This window comes from Eulemur rufifrons, chromosome 30, assembly GCF_041146395.1.
Source record: "Eulemur rufifrons isolate Redbay chromosome 30, OSU_ERuf_1, whole genome shotgun sequence".
NCBI classification, from domain to species: domain Eukaryota; kingdom Metazoa; phylum Chordata; class Mammalia; order Primates; family Lemuridae; genus Eulemur; species Eulemur rufifrons.
Genome location: NC_091012.1, coordinates 64,682,016 through 64,709,825, shown reverse-complemented (window position 1 = coordinate 64,709,825; position 27,810 = coordinate 64,682,016). Strand labels below are relative to the sequence as shown.

General features: G+C 40.1%; 2 protein-coding genes across 2 annotated transcripts in view; one reads left to right on the top strand and one right to left on the bottom strand.

Annotated features, from left to right (window-relative positions):
• Positions 1 to 683: 683 nt before the first annotated feature.
• Positions 684 to 27,810, top strand: part of IL1RAPL2 (interleukin 1 receptor accessory protein like 2) — a 498,076-nt gene continuing 470,949 nt past the window's right edge. Inside the window, exon 1 of the mRNA XM_069464229.1 lies at positions 684 to 997. Within this exon, the coding sequence (XP_069320330.1) occupies positions 684 to 997 (314 nt within the window). The remainder of the gene's footprint in view (positions 998 to 27,810) is intronic.
• Positions 17,907 to 18,918, bottom strand: TEX13B (testis expressed 13B). Its single transcript, XM_069463709.1, is given in 3 exon segments — positions 17,907 to 18,169; positions 18,172 to 18,355; positions 18,442 to 18,918. Coding segments are annotated over 3 exon segments (924 nt in total).

The following is a 27,810-nucleotide window of genomic DNA, read 5'->3' as shown; positions in this document are numbered from 1 at the left end:
ATTTACTTTCTCAAAAGCAAATAAATAACACAATGATTGTTGTCACAATTCTAGGCATAGGTGGTATAGGGTAGGGGTGAAGAACAGAATCTTTGGAATCACGGGAATCTTTGGAATCCTTCCACCCCTTATTAGCTGTGTGACCTTGCACAAAGTCATTTAACTTCTCTGCATCTCAGTGTCTTCATCTGTAAAATAAGAATAAAATCATTAATCTCAGGGCTGCTCCTAAGTTGTGCAGAGGTCTCATGGGAATATTTGTTTCGTGGGGCTCCTGTATGAACAACACAAGTCACCTAAAACCAACATGTCAATGTCATTCTAGCAGTCCGATTTCACATGACTATGTGGTGTAAATACTGCACGGCTAGCAGAAGGGAACCACTTGTGAGGCCACTCTGCTGGAATTGGGACCTGGCCATGTTGTCCCAGGATAACCCTATAGGCATGTGTGCTGCAACTCCTTGGAGCATCTGGTCTATCCCAAGCAGAAGGTTACTGCAGAGGACTGGAAAACACTTCAAAGGCACAGGGCTAGAGCAGAGGTTCTGCTTGCTAAGATCTAAGCAAGATATTAATCTATCTCATGGGGTCACTGGGAACACTGAATGAAATAATCTGTGTAAAGCACTTGACTCAGTGCATGTTGGCAATGATTATTGCTCTTACCGTTATTATCAATAATGCTCACTGCATGTCATGCATCTTCTGATTTTCTTTCAGTGGATGGCTGCATTGACTGGTCAGTGGATCTCAAGACATACATGGCTTTGGTGGGTGAACCAGTTCGAGTGAAATGTGCCCTTTTCTACAGTTATATTCGCACCAACTATAGCATGGCCCAGAGCACCGGGCTCAGGCTTATGTGGTACAAAAACAAAGGTGATTTGGAAGAGCCCATCATCTTTTCAGAGGTCAGGATGAGCAAAGAGGAAGATTCAATATGGTTTCACTCAGCTGAAGCACAAGACAGTGGATTCTACACTTGTGTTTTAAGGTGAGTATTGTGTGAAAATATTGTTTAATCGCATGTTTGAGTCCTTGGATTGGGTCTGGAGTGTGTGCAGCTGTGCCTCACCTTACAGTGGATATGTTCTGGAAAGATTGTAGTGCATGTGGAGTTTTAGTAAATTCAATTCTAATTCTCTACTGGAACTGCACAGCAAATTCTTACCAGATTTTCATAAAATAGGATTCCCATTTACTGTGTGTGCTTATTTAATTTAGAACATTTTGTGACTCATTTCTTCCCTAATCCTACCTCTGCTCCAGGGTCTTATATTAGCAGTTATTTTTACATACAGCCAGTTGGCTCAATGATCTTGATATCTGGCCATGAAAATGACTTAAAGTATCATTTAGGCCAAGGTCTCACCTTCCTTGTTGATGGAAAATAGCTTCAAATGCTGCTGAGAGATATAGTAGCAAATGTGCTACTGGTGAAATCTTTTGTAGATTTTGCACTGTACGTTTGAGTCCACTGTGTCTAAATATTCAGCATGGAGTTCTGTAAATATAGTCATCCTGATTTTCAGGGTACTATACTGGAGAGATATCACAGATATAATCCTTGCTTGCAAGAATTTTATGCCGAAAAGAAAGCAGGTTTCTTTTTTTTTCTTTAGGGATTCTACAATATGTTCTCCCTTCCCCCTCCACCACAGTGCTAGGATCATCTAGCATCACAGATAGAGAGTGGATTGTGTATTGAAGTAGGTAGCTGAGATGACCTTTAAGCCACCTTTCAATTCTGCCATTTTGAGAATCTTTGATCTTGCTCACCAGGGACCTGCACTCTACTATGTGATTTTAACTTCTTGGAAATGCAGACCTTCCCTATTTTTGTATCCTGTAGACTTTGATGCCAAAGCTATGTCACTTCTTCATCAAAAGCACTTAGAAGCCCCTGGCAAGGCCTCATTGTTGAAAAGGCCAGAAAACAAGGTGGTGTATAAATAGAGAGCCTTCTAGGTGTTCTAAGAATCAATTTTGTGATTTGGGGTCGGGGGAGGTTGGGGGAACAAATGGTGAGTTTAGTCTCTGTTTGTGGTAGGCAGAATCCCCAGGATCTTGGCAGAATAGCAATTATTCTGATCACACCCTTAGTGATAAGCGGTATTTTCTCCTACCTGGGCAGCTCTTGGCAAAATTGAGAAGTAGGTGTAATTCAGCTTTAGTGACTGACACTGTATTCTCTAGGGAGCTGCTACTCTTTCCCTGCTTGCACTCTCTCCATCCTCTATCCTCATTAAAACCTGCCATCTGAAAATATCTCTCTTTTCCTCCCCCTTCCCCTATTTGCTTTTTGTTGTTTTCACAGAGTTAAAGTTTTATGTGCAAAGCATCAGTGCTCTATATGCAGGTAGTAAGCTTATGGTGAATTATGAAACTAATTATTGCTACGTCCCCAGTCTTGGTACTTGTTTTCCCTTCTCCCGTTTAGCTTCATTCCCCTGTTCCTAGCAATGTTAACAACTTAGTGTTTATCCTTACATACATTTTTCCCTACTTTTTAAATTATACAAACATATTTACATGGAGATTTTCCCCTCATTGTTTAACAAAATTGAAGGGTTATAGAGATCTCTGCATTTTCTTAATAAAAATACATAATAGGAATCACTCTAAGTCAATTGCTAGGAACTCTCTCATTATTTTAAGTGTATAATTTTCTGAATTGCTTAATATTCTATGATAATTTAGTCAATTATTTCCCTATTGATGAACACATATTTTGTTTCCAGTTTTTTGATCCTACAATAAGTGTTGTGATAAAAATCCACTATTTGCTTTGAAATAAACTTTAAAAGTTTAGAATAGTTTTAGAATTACAGAATTATTAATGTTGCAAAGATAATATAGAGAGTTCCTGTAATACTCTATACCCAGTTTTCCCTTTTTATTAACATTTTACATGACTATGATACATTTGTTACAATTAATCAACCAACAGTGGTATATTATTATTAACTAAAGTCCATACTTTTTTCAGATTTCCTGAGTTTTTCCTCAAAGCCCTTGTTCTATTTCAGGATCCAGTCTCTGATACCACATTACATTTAGCTGTCATGTTCCCTTAAGCTTTTCTTGGCTGTTGCAGTTCCTCAGACTTTCCTTGTTTTCAATGACCTTGACAGTTTGAGGTGTACTGGTCAGATATTTTGTAGAATGTCCCTCAATTGGGATTTATCTAATATTTTTCTCATGGTTAGGTGGGATAATATGTTTTTGGGAGGAAGGCCACAAAGGAATAATATGATTCTCATCATATTGTATCAAGGGTAAAAAATATCAATATGCCTCATCGCTGTTGACGTTGACCTTGATCATCTGGCTTGAGGTGGTATTTGTCTTTCTCTACTACAAAGTTACTCTTTTTTTCACCCTTTTCATACTGTAGTATTTGGAAGAAACTTTTTATTCACATTCTACACTTCAGAAGGGGGAATTGTACTCCCCCTCCTTAAGGGTCGACTATCTCCATAAATTATTTGGAATTCTTCTGCATGAGAAATTTGTGTCTTCTCGTCCATTTATGTATTTATTCAATCATTTATATCAGTATGCACTCATGGATATTTATATTATGCATTGGTTTATAATGCAATACTACTTTATTTTCTTGCTCAAATCTTTCACCTTTGCCCATTGGAAGGAAGCTCTATCAGTTGGCTTATTTGTCCATTTGATATAACCCCATCATTGTGGGTTTTCATTTTTTAAGTGTTTCCTTATATTGTGGAAAGATGATTCAGGCTTATCTTGTATATTTCCTGCCTCAGTTCTAGAATTGACCATTTTCCCAATGAGCCTTGATTTTTTTTTAAATGGGAAATGATATTTGAAACCCAGGTTTTGTTGCTAGGTGTGTTCATTGCTATTGGGGTATTGTTGCTTCTAGGTCCTCTCAGCTGTCTGTTCACTTTTAAACAAAGCCCTTGCACTATTTAATGCATTAGTCCACAGATTGTTAGGAGTACTTTAGGGGTAGTGGAACTTCCCCATGCCCCTGATGTCCTTTCTGATAGGTGTCCTTCTCTTTCAAGTATTAATAGATTGACCTTCGTTATGCCCTTTGTGGATACTATCTGAGTCAGTGGTTCTCAACTCACATGTAGATTAGTAGAGGAAAAATAGATGGATTATCACTGAGCAGAGGCCGGGCGCGGTGGCTCACGCCTGTAATCCTAGCACTCTGGGAGGCCGAGGCGGGTGGATCGCTCAAGGTCAGGAGTTCGAGACCAGCCTGAGCAATGAGCGAGACCTCGTCTCTACTAAAAATAGAAAGAAATTATCTGGCCAACTAAAATATATATAGAAAAAAAAAAAAAAAAAAAAAAAAATTAGCCGGGCATGGTGGCGCATGCCTGTAGTCCCAGCTACTCGGGAGGCTGAGGCAGTAGGATTGCTTAAGCCCAGGCGTTTGAGGTTGCTGTGAGCTAGGCTGACGCCACGGCACTCACTCTAGCCTGGGCAACAAAGCGACACTCTGTCTCAAAAAAAAAAAAAAAAAAAAATCACTGAGCAGAGGCCTAGATTCAAGCATAACTGGTGACTTATTTATGCGACAGGTGTTAGGGAGTGATTAGGACTGATGGGGTGGATGGAACTTTTGACTGTTATCCCTCATGTGTACTTTGGTAAGGAAAAAAAGAGTTTGGAAACCACTGTTCTAAATGAATCAAGCAGCCTTTTGTCAGCTCAAAGATATATAAATCTATTCCAGATATTCAGAAGTGAAAATAGCCAACATTTGGTTGTGAATAATGAGCCTGTTTTTCAGATTTCATAGTGGCCACTGACTTCTAATATGTGCCAAGTGAGAAATTTAATCCATATAAGTTATTTTGTGCAATTGACAGGGCAGTGACATTCATAGTAAATGAGTCTCTTAATTTGACAATGCTAGTTTTCACCTAAAATCCTCAGTTTGTTACCACCTAAAGATAATTATGAATGATTTTTCTATGCTTTATTGACCACATTAAAAGTTACTGTTACATGTTGATTCCATTGTGCTTCAAAATGCAGATATGAACTATTTATTAATATTTTCCACCCATTGAATCACAGCAAGAAAAGTTTACTACCTATCAGTAGCCAATCACTCATTGTTAAATTTTTCTCTGGCTAGTCTCAAAAGTGATTAGTTGAATTTCTCAGCATTTTAATGGGTTAATAATAGAAGAATGGTAGAGGACTGAGTCATATTTTGAGAGGCAGTGCCAGTCTGAGAATCACCCCAATTTTTTCAATGGAGGTATGATTTAATAGGATAAAAATGATAAGAGTAATTGAAATAAATGAGGTTCTCAAAATCTGAATGCCTCATACACTGTTTCTAAAGAGTTCCTTAGTGTATTTACCCAGTCCAGAGGCATGATATTTACTTTGATTTTTCAAATGTGAATAATCCGTTCAGTTTTAAATAACATTACTCTAGCAAAAGAACATCGCTGGAGAAGTTGAAAGGGGTGGATATATTTGAAAGAAGAAATATAGCATGTTGCTAATTTTTTTTTTTTTTTTTTGAGACAGAGTCTCACTCTGTTGCCCGGGCTACAGTGCCGTGACATCAGCCTAGCTCACAGCAACCTCCAACTCCTGGGCTCAAGCAATCCTCCTGCCTCAGCCTCCCCAGTAGCTGGGACTACAGGCATGTGCCACCATACCCGGCTAATTTTTTTATATATATTTTTAGCTGTCCATATAATTTCTTTCTATTTTTAGTAGAGACAGGGTCTCACTCTTGCTCAGGCTGGTCTCGAACTCCTGAGCTCAAACAATCCGCCCGCCTCGGCCTCCCAGAGTGCTAGGTTTACAGGCGTGAGCCACCACACCCGGCCTGCATGTTGCTAATTTTTGGGTCTGTATGATGGGTACAGGAGAGTTTATTATATTCTTTTTATTTTGGACTATGTTTTGAATATTCCATAATAAAAAACAAAAAGAACCAATAAATATAAGTGTACAGTAACTTTGTGTGATTTTAATGGCCCTTAACTGATCCTGATCTATAAATGCCTATGTAGCATATAGAAGTAAGTTTTTATATTTCAATCAACAAACATTCATCCAATGTGTACCATAGAATTTACTTTATGCCATGTTGCAAGGAGACCTGTGACTTTAGAAAGAAAAGTGAGTGTCCTAGTCTACCTCAGACACTATGAAACAGCTCTTATCAACCTTCTATCCTCCTACCCTACTCCCCACCATAGTTACCAATAGATTTTCAAGGACAGTGAACATTTCTCATAATTTAATTCCAACTTAACTATTGATCCTTGAAAAGGTAAGTGTCAACAAGTCGGTTGCCTGGCTAGCAATTTCCAGGAGGGCAGATAGTTTCTTGTCAGAAAAATGAAAGCCTGCATCTTATAGAATTAATTGACCTCAGAAAAGATCAAGATAGTACGGCAGGTTCTTGAGACAGCAGCAATGCCTTCTCTGGCCTGTGTAGGCTAAAATGAAATGCAGTTAATCATTTTTTCACCTATTTTTGCTTATAAGTGGAAGTCCCTGATTTCATTATTTTTTTATAGCAATTATACATTGAAGAACACCTATCTAAGCTGACAAAAAATTTTTTCAACTGCTAAAATTTGATAATCTACTTGTTTATAAAATTATAGGAAATTTAGAATTACAAAGAAATAGCAATTGTGCTTTATTTTCATCATTAACATAAATTAGATATGTTCTAATGTTTAGAACTATAACCATACTGTTATGCATTAGCTGTGTAATTTCAACTCCATTCAGTTTGTTTATTGGAGGGAAGCAAACGTTTACAGTTTAGTCAGCAGGATTACCTGCTTTGTAAGAATAAATAGGTCATATTTGATAACCCTAAAATAAGAATTGATTTCAAATAGTCACAGGTGAGCTGCATAATACTGGTATTCATATATATTTTTAGTTTCAACCCTGGTAACATTACACAAATTTTAATAACTTTCTGTTTTATGATAATTTTGCTCAGAATCAAGGTTTTAACCTATTTCAGAGATAGCAAACTCAAAATATTTTCAGTGGCCAAGAAGGTAATAGAATGAGTGTGGCAGGCCACCTGAAACATTATGGAGTGTTAGAGGTTGTAGCACTTTCCTCAATAATCTCATTTCATGCATTCTGCTCTCTTTCTACTACTCCTGTTTTTCTAGCTCCATTCTTTCTATTCTCAATCTACAATAATCTATTGATCCCAGGCAGGTCCTCTTGCTCATTGATCTTGTAATTTTCTTTTTCACTGTCCCTGGTCTCTTCCTGCCTAACATAGTTTAAATTCAATGATCAATCATTATAATCACTCCCATATATACCCTCTTGATTCTCTTGACCCTTTCTCCCTTTACCTTACTTGTGTAAAACCACAGCACTGTTTAAACCCATCTGTCCACACTGTTCCTGTATCCTTGCAGCTGAACTTTGTTGAAGGAAATATCTTACAGTGTTGACTGGTCTCAATTTAAGTTCATTATTATGAACCTCAAATGAACCCTAAATGCTACCAGGTAGCATATATATACTATACATATACTATATATACTATACAGTATATATATATATCATATATAGAATATGTATTATATATAGTATATATACTATATGTACACTTTATACTATATAGTATATGTACTATATACATACACACATATATACGCACATACTATATATTCGTAGACCATACAGTCTCCCATCTGCCTATGTAACCATTTTATATCATCTTCTCTCCTCAAATCTCTGTCTCCTTCCCCTTGCTGTCCAAAAAGAAAAAAAAAATCAAAGCAATCAGGAAAGAACTTTCACTACATGCACCCATCGACTGGCATCTATACCTACATACTTTGCCTTCCATCTTGTAAGGTGAGTCATTACAAGTCCTTACAATCTAAGGCTAATCACTTCACGTATATACTAACTTCTATCCCTATTTGCCTACTCAAGAACATTACCTGAAAAATTCTCCCATTTCTCTCCCATGTCATGGACTTTCCTATTTCTGCTGGATTATTTCGATTTCTATTGGCATATACCCATGTCTATATTTATGCCATCTAAATAACATCCTCTTGACTCCACTTCCCCTGCCAGCCACTGTCCGCAATTCCTTATTCCCATTTGGAGCAAAACTACTTCAAAGAAAGAGTTGTCTTGTGGGTTTATCATGGGGCTTTGCATATGTCAAAACCCATCAAATTATACCCATTAAATAGTACTTCGTGTATCAATTATACCTCAATAAAGCTTAAAACAAAGAAGAAAGGCTTGTCTGTAGTTACAGACTTGAGTTCCTCTCCACTCATTCTCTAGAAACCCCATTTCATTCAAAATTTTACCTTTACCACTCTAGCAAATCTACTCTTACCAAAGTCCCCAGTGACCTCAAAAATGCTAAATCCAATGGTCATGTCATTTTTCTGTCCTCTTATTACTTGACCTATCAGCTCATTTGGCACATTTGATTATTTTGTTCTTGTTAATACTATGTTCTTTATCTGATTTCCCGAGAATCATATTTTCTTTGTTTCTGTCCTGCTCCATCAGTTACTCTTCCTTAAGTTCCTTTCCTGCTCCCCATATTCTCCCTTTCCTAGTAATGTTAGAGGACCCTAGGAACATAGGCCAAACATTGCCAGATCTTCTGATTTTTTGAACAGAAATCTGAATAATTGAATGAAATCTGAATAATTCTGTGAAATTTCTAAGGTTTTAAATTTTAGGAGTTCCTCCTCCTAAAAAAAGCACATAATCAGATTCAACCAGTGAACTCAGTTTGCAAACTCTGAACTATTAGGTTCTGACTCCAACATTAACCCAGAGAGTGATGGTATGGTCATCTTAGAGCATGGCTGGGGCAGATTTTATGTGTATCACAGTGGAGCAGAAGAATGAACATTCCCATAAGAATATGGTAGACTAGAAGAAACTGGCCAGTCTCCCTAGTGTACATCTGAATACTCATTAGCAGGCTCAAATGGTGCCCCTATATGTGGCAACTGGCTAAATGCCAGCTTATTCCCTTGCATGGCTATCAGAGTCTCCAGGAAAGATGCAATATAGGGATCCTTCCTGTTAGCCACAGTGTATGGAAGTGGTATTCTGTCTGAAGGATTCTATTGCTGTAAATTGGTTCTTCTCCTCCACCTTCCTTCCTGTCAGTGACGAAACAAGGGGACTGAAGATGTACAATGACTCTAGTCTCAGGCATGACAAGTGACTTCAGTGAAAGTATCCCTTAGATACTTCTCTGGCCTAATATTGTGCCAATCACGATGATGAACCCATGAGAAAATTATGACATGTCATCTTCCTTTAAGGAGTTACTACAGAAGGGTATGAACTAGCAGGAACTCTTCTATACCTAACACTGTGGTGCAATGTTCTACATTACTATGACTACTACTGTATCATACATATTAAGAGTATGCTCTCTGGAGCCGGACTGTTTGGGATTGAATTGCAGTTTCATCACTTACCAGCTGTGTAACCTTGAGCAGTTTATATGACTACTCAGGTTCAACCAGGGGACCCAGAGTTTGTAAACTCTGAACTATTGGTTCTGACTCAACAGTATCTGAAGGAGCAATGGTATATTATGGCTGTGTGACCTGTGCCTTGCTTTCCTCTCATGGAAAATGAAGACTCACTTGTTAATTCAATCTAAAGTATTTGAACACTTGCTATAGGTATTGGGTACATGCATTGAATAAGACAGATTAAAGTGCCTACTCTCATAGAGCTCACATTCTAGAGTGAGGGAAACTTAAAAATAACAAATGAATCCACAAGACTATACTGAATTATGGTTAGGGTGAGAATAAAAAAGCATCATGTTACAGGCGTGACTGGGAGGCCACATTCAGTTTGGTGTTCAAGAAGGGCTTCACAGAGAAAGTAACATATAAGCTGAGACTTGAATGACAAAAAGGAGCCTTGTGAAAATCTGGGGGAAGAGTGATCCAGTCAAAGTTAATAGGAAATGCCGAGGTCATAAAATCAGAACAAGCATATTATATTCAAGAAAGCTAAAGAAGGGAAGTTTGGATGGAGGGATACAGTGGATACAGTGAGCTGGGGGATAATGGTACTAGATGAGGCTGGAAAAGCAGGCAGAAGCCAGATCTTGTTGCATATTTTGGACCAGAATAAGAAGTTTGATTTTTATTAATCAGAGGCAAAATGAGAGTATTTTGTTGTTGTTTTAAGCTAGAGAGTTAAGAGGATCAGATTTCCATTTAAAAAGATTACTTTAGGTGCCCTGGTGAGAATGAATTATAGGGGGACCGACCAGCAAGGAGACCAAGTTGAGAAGCAACTGTATTAGTTGGGGAGTGATGTGATGGTATCTTGGATTGAGGTGGTAGCTATAGAAATAGGGAGAAATGAATGAATCCTGGATACGTATTGAAGGAGGAGCTGATAGGACATACTGATCTACTGGATGTGAGAAGCAGCTAAATAAAGGATGATTCCCATTGCTTTTACTTAAGCAACCAAGTAAATCATGGTGCTATTACCTGAGAGAGAAGATGTGGAGAAAAACAAGCACCATAGGTCTTATCTTAGAGAATGTTGACAAGCACTTATCACCAATGCTCACATAGAGTGAGCACTCCATACATTCTCTCTTATTTCTACTTTTACTACCACTACCACTATTACTACTAGCTATGAATTTTTAGCCCTTAGTATATGAAAACATTGTGCTAATCCTTATGATAATTCTATGAGGTAGGTAATATTATTGAAGATGATAAAACTGATACTCATATAGATTAAAGAACTTGCCCAGTCACACACAGCTTGTGAATGGTGGCTGAGACTGGGACAGGTCTATCTGACTGCATATCTCATATGAACGATTGGTTTGCTCTCCTGTCTTCTCATTACCTATTTTTTTACTGTTGTTTATAAAAATGTGTATTTGTATATCACAACAAAAGAACTATAGTTACTTATATTAATTCCTGACTCTATAAAGTTCTGTGGTTCTGTTTCCTCAGTGTATAACATTGTCTGGTGATGAGGATGGAATTCTATTGGTTAAAGATGGATAACAGAGGGCAGTGAAATATAGATTCTACATTCACAAAAAGTGAGCATCAGATTAAAGTATGAATATGCAGAGATAGAACCAGACTACTTGTCTTACATTTTTGAACACCTTTGTGATCATTTTTCAGTTTCCACTCATTATAATGAAGTGTTTAAGTGTTGTTTTCTACCAAAGAAGAAAAGGAAGAACTTTAAAGCAGGCATATCCTTAACTGGCTCTTTATTTGTATCTTTTTACTCTGACTTCCAAACTTCTAAGATGTAAGTCTCATGGTGAATCAATTAAATACACACATAAATATATGACAAAGTGCTAGAATTAATATAATCAGGTGTCATAAATGTTATGTTTTTCAAAAACTCATTGCATGAAACCACTTCTCTCCATTCACCTCATAGTTAAACTATTTCATCGAAGAACACCAATGGGAGCTCATTCCTTCCTAACTATAGTTTTGTGTCTGTTTGTTTTGAACCAAAGTGATATTTCTCAGCCAGTATCCTTTCAGCTCTCAGGTATCTATTACTATTATTCATTCAGCAAATATTTATTGAGTACCTCCTGTGTGGAAGGTACTAAAAGAAGCAAAAGTAAATTATAGGGCTCCTGACTTCTGACAGATTAGAAGGAGAATAAGGACATGTATACACATTACGATCAAACAAGCACCACTCAAATAAAAGACAAGATCCCATGTGCTTCATCATAGAATTATAGCCTAGGAAACGTAGTCCCACAACAAAACATATTTTTAAAAGTTTGAATATATAAGTATTTACTGTTGTCCCTTGAAGAACATCAAGTGGGAGCCAATTTGTAATTCCTTGCAGCACTTTAAAATCATCATTTCATATTACTTTTCCTCCTAATATGTCTTGTATGCTGCAGATGCCCAGAAACCTCTCTCATCACTCCTCATTCTAATAATCAATTGAAAAGCTCTTCCTGGAATGTATCCCCTGTAAGTTTCTCATCCTCTAGTGCTTATTTTTTTCCTTGCAAGAAGCTTTTGTTTCCCTTTCCAATGTAATTTAATTAAACTAGCATTGCTCCTCACAATTCTTCAGCTCTTTCTGCCCATTACTCCTATTTTGCACAGTAAAATCCCACGAACAGATCTGCCAGACCAAGAATCTCTGTAGCAGTTGCTGGATTTCAAGAGACCCATGTAGCCAAAAAGAGGATTATGTTTAGAAGGCAAGGAGAGGGGGAAAGCTGCAAACACTAACTTAGTGGTTTTTATTCCATCACACATGACAGAAAATGACATATACTATCAATATAAGAAATATAAAGTAGTACTACAGTAGAGAGTAGGGAAAAATAGCTTTTTTCTTACAGAATCAGAGGTCTTTGAGATGGTGCTTGTGTATCTAAACAGATGGTGACAGTCGAGATCTTCCCGGGCAGATGAAACAATGTTCAAGGACAAGGGGACAGTAAAACACGGGCTGTGCACAAGGAAAAACAGTGAGGTGAGCCTGGCTGGAACCTGGGTTTATCAAGGTCTTTTTTCTGGGTGTGAACCTAACAATAAGTAACCATCGCTATATAGAGGTTTCAGATATATTTTTGAACCATGAGATCTTAAGACATTAATCAATTCTTAGAAAAGAAGCGGAAAGACACAATTAATGAGCACTTTAACTTGCAGTCAGGTAATAAGGCACGTTTTTAGGAGATGATGTTTGCATAGAGAAATGTATATTTAAAGGGGGGCAAATTCCCTTCTGTGACCCTATCCTTATTAAAGGCAATGCTGCTGACCCCAGCATTCTTAATCAGAACATCCAGTCCATCTGGTTTTCTCAGGGATGATGACAAATTCACATGGAGCCATCCCCACTCTCTTACGACTGTGAAGAGTGATCCACCTTGGCAGGACAGCTCATTAATATTTGGTGGGTACAATCTGTATCCATGGTTTTGAAACAGAGAAAAGCTAGGTAGGAGGGTAATGTGTATTTCCACCCTGAGGCCTTGATCTCATTAAAACAAGACCCAGCCTAACACTAATCTACACACACTTGTTTCCAGACCAGATCCCACTATATGCTTATGTGAGTATAGAGAGATGCTATATGCATTTTTTTCCAGTTCTGTTACCCTAACCCCTCTCATTGCCTTCCCCTGATTTCCCACAAACGAAGAGGATTGACCACATTTCATATTTACATTCTTCTCTTTTACTCTCAGACAAGAGATCTTTCTCTCTCCTTTAACTCAGTCTAAAGCTCTCCCCGTCACCCCCTCATACACTGTACACACACATAGAGCAGGATTTCCATACACGTCATACATAGTTTTTTTACTTACTGGCCGAAACCCTTAGATTACTAGAGTCTAGAGATTTTTAATTTCACGTTAATCCTTTTTTAATATTTTGACTATAGCCAATTAGAAATAGATAGCAAGAGGGCAAGTTTTACAAGGTGACAGTAGAAAGAATGATACTGGGAACACCAGTATTTTATAGCAGGGTGCAAAGTCACAGACAATTCTGATTTTTTCTAAATAATACTGGTATTCCCAGTACCATTAGATATATGAGGTAATGTCTCTATATAAACACTCTAGCCAACTTTTGACTTTGATCCTATATGACATAAAACAAACGAAAGAGCATTATTGTTTTTAAATAAAATATGGCTTATTTTTCCTTGCCATTATTTTAGAGACAGATGTAGCCAAGTATGACTTCCCCACATATGAATAGGTTATCAGAAAGAGGGAGGTCAACAAAGGAGGTTCCCCTGGTCATTTTTCCTTTCACCACTTTGCTTGTTACAGCAAATGGCAAGCCTAGAGAAGGCCACTATAGCTTTTCTAGAGGTGAAACCTAGTTTGTGACCAAGGCATTGGTTGCCATGAAATGTCGACCCTTGTTCCTTGCCCGTCAGAGCTGGGTCTTTCTCTTAGCAGCCTTGTTTTGAAAGCTATCTTCAGCTTTAGCTACCCATGCTTGCCCAAGCGCTCAAAGTCCAGGTCAGATTGCTTCTGCTGGGTTTGTACAGGATACTCAGTGATGGAAATAAAATAAATTTTAGTTTACTAAAACTTTAAAATAGGCATGACACATGAAATCTTGAAAATGTTAGTATCTGAAATCCTACCAAGCATACAACCCAAATCCAAACAAACTGACTGAATCTTTTATTGAAAAAAAAAAATGTTGTAATAAAAACAAGTTGCAGCACCACAGAGATTTGTGTCTGGTCCCTTTCCTGGAATGACTCACCTTCTTTTCGGGTGCCGCTCCTAGGCTCCCACTGCCCTTCCCTTTGGTTTCCTTTCAGTTAGGCTCTACCCAATCAGGTCCTCTGTGCAGATTGATCTTTTTGTCATCCATCCCAATTCTCCACTCCCATCCCCAGTTATTCCTAAATGTGCCATTGTCCCACCTCCACCTAAGCTTCTGTCCTCACTCACCCTCAGGTGCCTCATCTAAGGGACACAAAGGCAGGCTCATCCTTGGTTTCCGCCCCGGGGGCCACATAAGCAGAGTCTGCTCTCCTTCTCCCCTCTCCCCCAGAGGACGAGGTGACTTTTCTAAACCCATCCACCCAGTTACTTACTTTTGTTTTTTCCATGTTTGTGAACATTTAATTATTTTGCTTTCATAAAACAGAAGCATATAAAGAAGTAAAAGCCCTCTATCTCTTGCCCTCTACCCTATACTACCCCACCCCTTACCCTGGCACCCCACTGCCTCCCACCCCCTGATCCTGAGCCAACTCTCCCTAGGTAATACCTTATTTGCTAAACGTTTTTCCAGACATTTGCTACATTTATTCAAACATAAATCTTTAATACAAAGCAAACATCAGTCTACAAACATACATGGCATATATACAGAGAACTTTCAGGGGATTATTTTTATATAAAAAACAAAAGGTCCTATCATATGATTTTTTGAAAATTTAACAATACAGTGGACATGCCTCTGATACAATATGCAGGATCCCAATCTTTTACATATTTCTTGTTTTCAAGCTTTTCTTCAGCTGCCTCCTTCCCCATGGCTCAAGTGTCTCCCATATACAGAAGAACCCTCCCTCAGCCATGTACCCCATCTCACTCCCTCCCTTCACAGCCCAGAGTCCTTGAGGAAGAGCCTCCCTCACTGACTCACTTTCTCGCTTCCCACTCACTCCTCAGTCCTGCAGTTTGGCTTCTGCTCCCGCCACTCCCCTGTATGTGCTCGAAGATCCAAAGTAAACGAAGATCCACTTTTCAGCTCCTGTCTTAGAGGGCTCTTCAGCCTCCGTGACCTTTTTCTCTTTTGATTCCTTTCCTGTTCTGACTGCTTGCAAGTACCTCATTGCCTCCCTGGTTCCCATCAGGGACAGTTTTGTCCTTTAGTGGACATGTGGTGATAATCTGGAGACACTTTGGGTTCTCACAATTGGGGTGGTGTGGGAGGTTGGGTGCTACTGGCGTCCAGTGCGTTCAGGCTAGGGATTCTGCTAAACATCCTACAATGCATGGGGCAGGCTCCAGAAATAAAATCATATCTGGCTTCAAATGTCAAGAGTGCCAATGTGGGGAAACCCTGCCTTAGATATTAATAAGCCCAAGTACATTTCTGACAAGTGCAGACTCTTTAATAACTGGCTAGGGATCTGGCCCCCAATCCTGATGATGATTGTCTACACCCTCCCCACCAGGAGACGACCCAAAGTCACATCTAGTTGCTGCACAGATGTCCAAGGGTCCAGACAGCGTCTCAGTCTCTAGGTCCGTGGGGCAATGTCCAGGGCTCTTCCAGTTGTGACTCAGTCTGGTCCAGCTGTAACCCTTCCCCATCCTTCCACCTGTGGGCTAAACCATACATTTAGTCCCTGTCAACACAGCTCATAGTTACTTGAGGGAAAGAAGCAGGCCAACCTCTCACCCACCCCTTTCCCTACCCACTCCCATCCTCTCCTACCTCATCGCTCCTTCTGGAAGTTGATTTCCCCATGGGATATATTTCTGTTGTAGCTCACATTGCTGAATTCACTGAGAGCTTTGTAGCCAGACTTCCCTCCCACATTTATCATGGTGATAAGTAAGGGGAGAGAATCTCTCAAGGTGGTACCACCCTTTGGCCCGTGGTCTAGACCAGGAAACCCTCTGGGGCTCTATCAGTTGCTGACTTACCTCCTTGGCAGGGGCACGAGTTCCCTGTTCAGATCAGGCTGTCCCAGGTTCTGCCCACTGGAAACTGCGGTGGATTCTGTCACGGGGCTGCACAGTCACAGCAGTCCTCGCCTGCGGCTAGTGCCGGCATCCTCTGTACGCAGACCTGAGGGATTCTCTTAGGGGTGGCAAATCTCTGCCGTGTTGATTTGAGTCAGCATGAACCTGAGGTTAACCCCAGGCCTGTTTTGATTGTTTCTCGTGATATAACTCCGTCAGAACACAAAGGAGCTTCCTATCCAGTTCATTCCTGGAAACTCTTGGGATGCCAGAATCCCCTCTACTCTCCACACCCTGATGCAACTCCCTAGTCAGTTCCAGTATTTTCTTTATGGTCTTTTGTTTGAAATTGCTCTTCTGGTACCAGTTTCTGACTTGGCAATAATCAGGTTGCCCAGAACAGGAACCCACTCAAGTTAGCTTAAAGAAAAGGGGATCTGTGTAAAGTGGATCTTCAGGTAGCACAATTGCAGGAAGTAAAAAGTGGTTGGGGCCAGGCCCTGTGGCGCACACCTGTAATCCTAGCACTCTGGAAGGTCGAAGTGGGAGGATCGCTTGAGGTCAGGAGTTCGAGACCAGCCTGAACAAGAGCAAGACCCCGTCTCTCATAAAAATAAGCCAGGCATTGTGTGCGCCTGCAGCCCCAGTAACTTGGGAGGCTGAGGCGGGATAATTGCTTGAGCCCAGGAAGTTTGAGGTTGCTGTGAGCTAGGCTGATAGGGCACTCTACTCAGGGCAAGGGAGTGAGACTCCGTCTCAAAAAAAAAAAAGGGGGGGGGGTTGGGTACCACAACTCTCTCCATGGCTCTAGAGTCACAGGATGAACTCCTCTGTGCTTGTCTATTCCTTGGAACCTCCTACTGTTGTCTTCTAAAAGATACCTGTCTCTGTAAAGCACTAGTTCTATTCCCCTGCAGCCAGGGCTAGATCTCAGCTGTGGCATTGGTATGGCTCTGACCCTGGCCCCAACTTCAAGTGACCCTTTGCTTCATTGCCTAACACCATCCTGACTAGAGTTTGCCTCTCTGTTCAGATTCTCTAGTGTGAAAGTCAGCTGGGCTCAGGATGGGTTAGATGTCCACTCTTGCTGCAATCATCTAAGGCCTAGGTAGGGGAGAAGGTGGGGGTATTATATACATGGCTGCCCAGGTCCACCAGACACTAGGGTTTTGAGAGAGAGAGACACACACACACACACAAATAGAAGCACCAGCAGTTCTGGGGTGTTGAATGCTAATGCTCTGGAATACAAAGGGCATCATCAAAACATGTCTGTCTCTCTACCTACCCCCCAAATCTATACATTCCCTTGGCCAACTCCCCTACCCCCGGCTCTACCTCTCTTACAAATCCCCTTACCCCATCCTCCCACCTACTCCTTCCCCATACTCTTCCCAGCTCCCTTCCAACCTCACCCCTCCCTCTGGAAATTATTTCACATTTCTGAATTCACTGAGGTCTCTGCAGCCAGAGTCCCTTCCCACAGAAGCAGCAAACTTCCCTCCGTGAAAAATTCACGGCTTTACACCAAGGGCATTCCCAGTCTCCCTGCCTGTGAAATACTGGAGGTATTCTCTGGTGATGAGGATCAGAGTCTCTCCTGTCTCTTTCGGGTTCTTGAGGATCTATTCCCTGGTACCCCACATCAGACCACAGGTCAGAATCATAGCCACCCCACTGGGGAGGCATCTGAGGGGGAGGTGGTGGTGTGGCCCTTTCTGTTGGTGGGGATGGACTCGGTCCAGCTGAGAAGGGGGTCAAAGGGCATGAGTATGTGTATGTGAATGAAGGAGGGAGCTGGACAGGAAGGGGGTCCACTGAGGTGTTGGCCTGGGGCTCCTGGATCCCAGAGGAAGAAAACATGGCTGTTTCCACTGACCTGAGATTTCCCTCCCTCTGCCCCCTAGAAGTGTAATTTTTCTCTGTAGCTCCCAGAAGCTTTAGGAAGCCTCCATCCAGCTCCTGTGCAGCCTCTGTGGGGGCAGCCATCACCTGGGCATCCACCTCCTCCTCTCCTCCTCCTCCTTCAGCAGCACCAGCAGCAGCCCCTGCTTCCTGTTCCTCCTCAGCTACTCCTGTCCAAGCCACAGTGGCTGTGGCCTGTTGCTGCTCCTGGGTACACCTCAGCTGGTGGAGAGAAATGGACAGGACTGAGATGTGTTCTGGGGGTGGGGTAGCAGAGGGGGAGGGGGCGGGGCCCAGGTGGGTAATCTTACAGTGTGGAGGAGCTTCCTTCTCAGCAGGTCTCGTTCTCTCTGTGCCTGGGCAAGGTTGCTCTGGACCATATGCAACCTGAAGGTGGCATCCTTCCGCTCCATCTCCTGCTGTGCCCTGAGATCCCTCAGGTCTGAGGCCAAGGCCTGTGCTGCGGACTTGTGTAATTTTGTGTAGTCCTGCAGCCGCTGCACCCTGCGCCCTTGTAACTGCTCCTGCCTGCGGGCGAAGCGTATTCCCAGGGCCAGGCCGCCCCAGGTACAGGCCTCCTTGGCCTGGCTGGACATCTCTTCGTCCTCCAGGATGTCCTTGAGCTTGTGTTCCACCTCCTCCCAGGACAGGGACATATTCTCGATATAGAACTCAGGGCCTTTCACGTGCTCGGCCATCTTCTCGTTGACGAAGGCCACCACGCTGGCACGCTGGAACCCACCATAAGGGTCCTCTGGTTTCAAGGCCATGATGGAGAAGGGCCTTAGCGGTTTCGCTGGCGCTGTGAGGATGGATCAACCCGTAGTATCCTCCCCTCTCCCTCGGCCCCGCCCCTCTCCTTGGCCCCACCCCTTCCCTTCAGTCTCTGCCTACCACCCCTCCCTCCCTCTTCCCCTCCCCCTACCCCTTGTATCGGACCCTCATAATGACCCCCCTGGTCAACCAGTGGTACCTGCCCCTCTCCCTTATCCCTTCATCTCCCTTTCAGTGTCCTCTCATCTCCTTGCCAGCCCCTTCCTCCCCTTCCCCCTCCCCCTCCCCCTCCCCCTCAGACCGCACCCTCATAATGTCCTGCTTGAGGGCTTGTTTGGCCTTAGGGCACCTTCCCACTCTCACTGACCTCTTTAGCCAGGGGCCAGAGAAAGTAGACTCCGAGCAGGCCCGCCCACCAGGTCCAAAGAGAACAGCGGCTCTCTCCTTCCCAGGGCTCCAGGGAAAGGAATGCTTGGGGCTAAGCCTGGAGGCTTTTACTGTTGGACTGTTCCAATTTGCAGTGACTGCGGGGGTGGGAGGGAGCGGGTGAGGAAGTCCCCTGCCCCTCCACGGGATATAAGGGAACCCATCATATGGTTGAAAGCCCTTGAAGGCGGGAAGAAACAGGACTGGTCAGCAAAGACTTAAAACCCAGAAAATGAAGCGCTTATAATCAAGTCAAAAAATTCCCACCTATCTGCCTCCCCCCCTTTGCCATGATGGTTTCTCCCTCAAGAGGGCTGCCAGGCCCCCCTCCTGAAGGTGAATTGTTCTAGAACAGGAAAAATCGCCAACCTCTCAGTGGCTTCTGGCGCCACCTCTGGAGAAAAATTCTGTAGCTCCTTTTCCAGACTCGTGAATTCTAGTACCCAGGTTAGGAAACTTTTTTTGTAAAGGGCCTGGTAGTAGATATTGGAGGCTTTGTGGGCAAAAGATCTTGGTCCTAACTACTTATTGCACAAAAGCAGCCATAAATAATGAGCATGGCTATGTTCCAATAAAACTTTATTTATAAAAACGGGTAGTTGGCATGATTGTCCTATAGTTTGCCCAACTATTAAATATATCCTAACTGTGTTAAGGTGGTATCTAATTGTAGTTACATTGACTTGCATTTCCCTGATGATTAGTGATGTTGAACATTCTCTCCTATATTTGTTGGCCATTTGTTTATCTTCTTTTGAGAAATGTCTGTTCATGTTTTTTGCCCACTTTTTTTTTCTTGCCATCTTGCATGGACTAGAGTGCAGTGCCATCATCACAGCCCACTACAACCTCAAACTCCTGGCTCAAGTGATCCCCCTACCTCAGCTTCCCAAGGAGCTGAGACTACAGGTGCATGTCACCATGCTTGGCTAATTTTTATATATTTTTTTTGAGACGGGAGTCTTGCTCTCAGGCTGGCCTCAAACTCTTGATGTCAAATTAGCCTCCAGCCTCAGCCTCCCAAAATGCTACAATTTAGGTGTGAGCCACTGCACCTGGCCTGTTTGCCCATTTTTAATGGGAGTATTTGTTTTTTATTCTTCCTGATTTATTTGAGTTCCTTGTAGTTTCTGTATATTTGTCCTTTGTCAGGTGTATAGTTTGCAAATATTTTTTCCAATTCTATACGTTGTCTACTCTGTTGTTTCTTTTGCTCTGCAGAAACTTCTTAGCTTAATTACATCCCATTTATTTGTTTTTGTTGCATTTGCTTTGAGGTCTTAGTCATAAATTCTTTGCATAGGCCAATGTCTGGAAGAATTTTTCCTAGGTTTTCTTCTAGAATTTTTATTGTTTCAGATCTTACGTTTATGTTTTTAATCCATCTTGAGTTAATTTTTGTATATGGTAAGAGATAGGAATCCAAAATAAAAATGTTCATAATATTTGTTGCTTTGGGATTTTGTGATACAGGCCAATCTTCCTGGAGTTAGGTGATATCTCATTATGGTTTTGATTTGCATTTCCCTAATGATTAGAGATGTTGAGCATTTTTTTTACATGTTTGCTGGCCATCATTCTGTTTTCTTTTGAAAAGTTTCTGTTCATGTCCTTCTCCCATTTATTGATAGAGTTGTTTGATTTTTTCTTGTTAATTTTTTTGAGTTCTAGATAGATTCTTGTTATCAGCCCTTTATCGGATATGTAGAGAGCAAATATTTTCTCCCATTCTTTAGGCTGTCTATTCGCTCTAATGATAGTTTCCTTGGCTGTGCAAAAACTTTTTAATTTGATGAGGTCCTATGTATTTTTGTATCTGCTGTGATTGCTTTGGGGGTCTTCTTCATAAATTCTTTGCCTAGGCAAGGACGTGGAGAGATAGGAACACTCTTACACTGCTGGTGGGACTGCAAATTAGTGCAACCTCTGTGGAAAAGAATTTGGAGATACCTCAAAGACCTACAAGTAGAACTACCATTTGATCCAGCAATACCACTATTAGGCATCTACCCAAAGGAACAAAAGTCATTCTATAATATGGACATCTGCACTGGAATGTTTATGGCAGCACAATTCATAATTGCAAAGATGTGGAAACAACCCAAGTGCCCGTCATCCCATGAGTGGATTAATAAAATGTGGTATATGTATACAATGGAATACTACTCAATTATAAGAAATGATGGAGATCTAGCACCTCTTATATTCTCCTAGATAGAGCTTGAGCCCATCCTCCAAAGTAAGGTATCGCAAGAATGGAAGAATAGGTACCACATATACTCGCCATCAAACTGGCACTTACTGATCAACACTAAGGTGCTCACACAGTAGTAATATTCTTTGTGGGTAGGGGGGTTGGAGGTGGGTAAACTCACAACTAATGGACATGGTGAGCATTGTAGCGGTGGGAAAGGCACGTCTCAAATCATGGTTGGCATGTGGCAAAGTCATAACAGGTAACCAAAATGTTTGTACCCCCATAATTTCCTGAAATAAAAAATTAAAAGAAAAAATAAATTAAAAAAATGTTCATAACACAACTCACCCTTCTCCCTGTTTTTTTTTTTTTTAAACTTTAGATAAATTTAACAGAGTTTACTTGTACAAAGAGCAATTCATGAACTGGGCAGTACTTGTAACTGGAAGAGGTCAGAGAGCTCTACTTAGCAGTGTGAACAGAGAACTTTTTATAGCTACACATGCTAGGGAAGTAGAGAAATCCCCTGACTGGCTACAGCTAGGCATTTGCCTTATTTGGACATGGTTTGATCAATTGGCTGTGATATCTGAAATGTGGCTGCTTAAGACTGGCTGAAACACACTGTTTGTTATACTACTATGTTAGGTTTTGGTTTGTTTATATACTAGGTTAGATTGTAGTTTGTTAGGTGGGAACTCAAAGTATGGAAACAGCTTCAGGCCAGTGGCCTCCTGCTTATTTATTTTAACACCACCGAGAGATGATTCCCTTCCTATCTAACTTGATACAGAAACCTCGAAATCATTAACACCTACCTACCCTTAATGACAAATTAGTCACCAAGTTTTGTTACTATAAATCTGAAAAACTTCTCAGATATCCGTGCCTACTTAAGGAGTACCCATGTTGGCTCCTAAGTAATCTTCCTATCTTTAATCCCTACCTAATTCCCAGTCACTTCTTAATCTTTCCTATGAGCATGCTCTTCTTAAGCTTAAAAACATTTGCTGGCTCCTTGTGACACACTCCTTGTCCTGATATTAGAATCTCACCCCAGGCTACCATCCTAATTTAACTTTGTCTGTTCTCTTATCTACCATCATTTATGCACCCAAGGACCTAAGCCATACACAGATACACTCATTTTGGATTTTATTTTTCCTTCTGAAAAATCGGGCATTCATTATTTATTATGTGGCTATTATGTATGTTCTGTTCTATGAATTACATTTAAAAAGGCAAAATTTCTTCTGTAAGAGTCTTATGTCAGATAGTAAGAGAAAAAATAAAAAAAATAATAAATCAGGCATTAAAATATTACTTAAGAAGGCGGTTAAATCCCAGCGGTATAAAGTGCCACTGCTTTAACTCTCTTTTTAAATGTTGCCTTGTGTTTTCTTTCTATCTCAACTTATATATTGTATTAGGTTATTAAATATGAAATGTCCGATTTCAAATCTAAAGTTTAGTTTCATTTTTATTATATCTCAAACAAGCAGTGCAATTAATCAAAGTATGTGTCTAAACTATCGATACAGTTTTGTCATCATAACAGTAGCTTATTTATGCCCACAGCAAAAAAGCCCTGAGAGAGAGTGGTAATGAAATTGTGAAAGGTTTTTTTCACAGCTTTTTATGAATTGAATATTTTTTCTTGTTACAGGTGGTCCAAAGTCTGGAAAAAGTGGTAGTCAGTTTATGGAAGGCCTGGTGAATACGGTGGATGACAGAGAGTTTCTATGTCCAGCTTCTGTACTTTGAGAAGCATTGTTTATGTGACATGTGGTCTAGGGTTGTGTTGTAAGAGGATTGACCTGTCTCTATCAACCAATTTTGGCTGTTTAATCATAAGCATCCTTATCATTTCACCCAACTGGTTGCAGTGGACATCCTCTGTAATTGATTGACTAGGATTGATGAAACTATAGTGGGTAATGCCAGCGCTTGACCACCAAACAGACACCATTAGCTTTTTTTGATGAATATTTGGTTTTGGACTGCCTTTAAGCACTTTATCGTTGTCCAGTCATTGTACCAAACATTTGTGATTGTTAAAAAGAATCTATTTTTTTTTTATCACACTTAACAATACCATGGTTTGCCTTTATGTCGCCACAGCAAAGAAAGACAAGCTTTGAGACAGTTTTTCTTTTGACGTTGTTTTAATTTATGTAGTACCCATCTGTCCAGTTTCTTTACCTTGTCCATTTGTTTTAAATGGTCTAATACTGTTGTAATAGTAATGTCAAACCTTGTTAATTTATGTATAATGTCAGATGAATTCACTTCTACTTCGGGCTTTATCATTATCCACCTTGGTCTCAGGTCGTCCACATGGCTCATTTTTAAGATTAAAATGATCAGAATGGAACTTTTTAAACCATCAATGAACTGTGTTCATTAGCCACATCATTTCCAAACACTTTATTGATATTTTTGGCTGTCTGTATTGTACTGGTTTTACGATAGAACTCATATTTGAAAATAATACGAACTTTTCATTTATCTATGGTTGTTCAAAAATTGTTCCAAAAAATTTGAAAGATAATCACAAGTCAAAACATGCGTTTGATAGAATGAGGATGTACCTTTACAATAAAAATAAAACAAGAAGTGTCAAAGTGAAATGTCACAGATATTAACTGTCAAACTTAGTAGTTAAGGAAATTGGACATTTCACATGTAATAATCTAATATTTATCAGCTGTCAGTGGACAGGGTTCCTGTTTGGCTTATTTTAGAGTGACTTCTGTAGAAAGACCAGTCAGGAAATAATGTAGAAAACAGAATGGTGAGTCAAGGGAGGAGTGACTAAAGTCAGGAAGATCCATTAGGGAGATGTCACAGTAATTCAAGAGGTAAACTAAGGCAGTGGAAGTAGGGATGAGAGAATAGTATAGAGAGCCCTTTGATAGGTAAAAGCATAGGGATGGCAGGGATGAGAATGACGGAATGCCAGGGATAATTCCCAGGTTTCTGGTATAGGGGACTAATTAGAGAGTGATGCTATAGACTTAGATGGAGAATGAAGAAGTTGTTTGGGTTGAGTAGAACTTTAAATATATTGATATTGAGATATTTGTTCGGGGTCCTGGTGGAGCTACCCAGTTGACAGGTTGATATATGAGTCTAGAACTTAGCAGAGACATCAGGACTGGAGATGCAGTATTGGAAGGTAGAAGTTGGATTTATAACAGTGATTCAAATAACCCAGTATGAGAATATAAAGCAAGAAGAGAAGATGGCTGAGGACAGCGTCTTGGCTTGCCTCCATGGATCTCTTCCTTTCTACCACTGTCTGCTGTCATTGGGGGGTTTTACAGCTGTTCCCCTTACTCCTTTGGGTTCTTTTCTTCTAACCTCAGAAAATCTATTACCCTATCTATTTTACTTCTATAACACTTTAAATATGGACATCAGCTTGTGATCAGCTGTCTTTTTATACAGCTGTCCTTCTACTTCTGCTTATAAACACTTTTAGCAAATTAAAAGTAAATTGTTTCTTTTGGCCAGAGTACTGGAGGAGTGAGAAACTAAAGATAGGGGAACCTGTTAGGAAGCTACTTCAGTAGTGCAGGCAAAATATGATTAGGGCTTGAACTGTGGGAGGACCTAGATGAAATGTCAGAAGAGGAGAGATTTTTGAAATAGAATTAGCATGACTTGTTAACCAGTTGTATATGGGAAATATGATTGTTTGGGGAGGTGATTGGGAAGAATGATTCTGAGGCATCTGAACTGAGAAACTAAATGGTGTGACTAGTGATGCCTCTAACCATGAGAGATATTATAGAAGGAAAAATAGACTGCAGGGGAGAGATAATAAGTTCAGTTTTGGATTGATACGTGCCTGTACTGGGCTGGAACTTGGGAGAGAGGAGAACTGGAGGAGATATCTATTATAGATTTGGATATTATCAGTACTCAGTTCATGACTGGGACCTGGATATTGAATAAAATTGCTGAAAATGAAGGTTGGAGGAAGAGAAAAAGAAAAAAACAGAACAGAACAAACAAATAAAAAAAAAATAGAGGAAGGAATCCTGAGGTCTTTGAAAGAATGGCAAACATTTTGGGTATAGGCCATGGAAGAAGAACTAGCAGTAAGAGTGATTAGAGAAATAGACAATCAGAGGAGAGAAATATTAATATTTTAGAGGAAAAGAGAGATTTAGATGGAGTGAGTGGTTACTAGGTTCAAATAATGTACATAGGTTAGATAGGATAAAGGTGAACAAGAGGTCATTAGATTTAGCTAATAAGATACTATTAGTGATTCTAGTGATAGAAAGTTAATAGAATGATGTTCTGAAAGCCAAATGATAGTGGATCATAGAGTGAAGTTAGAGGAACAAGTAGAAATTTTGAATATTGGCAAGTCTTCCAGATCTCTGACAGTGACAGCTATGGTGGATAGACAGAAGACAGAGAATACATCATGGAGGCATAGGGTATGACAGCTTAGTTACTGAAACAATTAATTTATACAGTTTTCCACACAAAGACAGGGAGCATAATCTGATATCTACTGTATGGGGAGAAAGGTAATCACATGTAAAGAAAACTCAGTTTTTGAAGAGTTTGCATTGTCACCAGGCAATAGGGAAAAACCTTTGGGAATACTATGAGAATAATTATGAAATAACATTGACAGACATAAAAATATCAGTGTAATATAAATAAGGAGCAGTGAAGAAGTGAGAAATAGTCATTACAGTCAGTGAAATTGGTTGAGGAAGGCTTTCTGGAGGACAGTTATGTTGTTGTTTATAATAGAAGCATCAGGGTTCTCCACAGATTTATGAAGACTTTCTGGTTCTGGTATAATGTATCTCAAGATTACCATTCTTAAGATTGTCTTCAACCAAGGAAGCAAGAATCACTCATACTACGGTATAGGTGATGGTGGTGTCAAGGAATTTTTTTAATTTACCTTGATTATTTCCTTACCTTTACCCACACATCCTCAGTCAAGCATAGGCAGTCAGATTTTGAACAAACTACGTGTACCCTTAAGTCAGAGATTGCAGTTTCTTTTTTCCTTGGCAATGGTGACATGAATTTACCACCAAAAAATATCCACAACTCTGACTAATATATGAATTGATTATGAAGTATATATGTAATATGTAACTTTTTTTGCTGGAGTAGGTATCTGATCTTAATGCTCTACTTACAACTTTTATTGTGTTTTGAATTCAGGGTGAAGAATATTTTGATGACAAAATTTTATCTTGAGCAAGTACTTTTTAGAATATATGTGTATATTGTTTGCTTTTACCTGGTTCATTGGCTGCTTTTTTAAAAACAACAACAACAACAAGAAGAAAACAAAATATTTTGATTCACTTTACCATTTGGCCTGGGAGTCAGTAGATAATGTGGTAATAGTGGTGATTATGTTAAAGGAGGTTAATTTTTATTTAGCACTTAGTATATTCCTGGCACTTTGCTAAATGAACTACATAGTTGTAAGCAGAGAATGCTGCATGGGTCTCTCATATTTTTGCGTGTCTTGTGAGCAGACTATACTTTGTCCTGGATTATCTTTTCACAGGTGTATGTATACAGAACACTTTTGGAAATAGTGTCTTTCTCCAGAGCAAAGGGCAGGTTTGCTTATAGCCTAGGAAAATAGAGATAGTTTCTACCTCTGGAGCAAAGGGCATGCTTATGGCCCATTATAAAAGATTTGTGTTTCCTAAGCTTTGAGTTTCTTCTCCTGCAATGCAGTCTGCTACTTCTGCACGTGTCACCTGATCCTCTTTGTATTGTCATATGGGAAATCGGTTTGGGTGAGCAACACAAATACTGATACTCTGGCTACTGTCATTGCTGTTTATCGTTTCTTAACTTGGAGTCTCATGTCTTCCAGCAGCTTCCATGAAACTGGCAGACTAAATTGTTAGCTTATAAGTAGGGTAAAATTTCAGACCCTTGACAATTCTTAACACTTGTATTATATTTAAAAACCCTATAAAAATAGCTGCTTCATTGTACTAGTTTTACATATGCCAAAAACTGAGACTTTGTCACCTATCCAAAGATCTACAGTCAGGACATGATAGGGTTGGGATTTGAACCCAAGTCTCTCTTATTCCAGAGGCCATATTCTCATGCAGTAAGCTACCCAAGTCTAGTTCAGTTCAAGTCCCTGAGTTGACGTTTTCTCTGACTGCATCATGGAATATAAGGAAATTATGTTTGAATTATTCTGGATTGGAGATTATCAGTGTCATGCCAAAGGTTGAATGTTCATTTC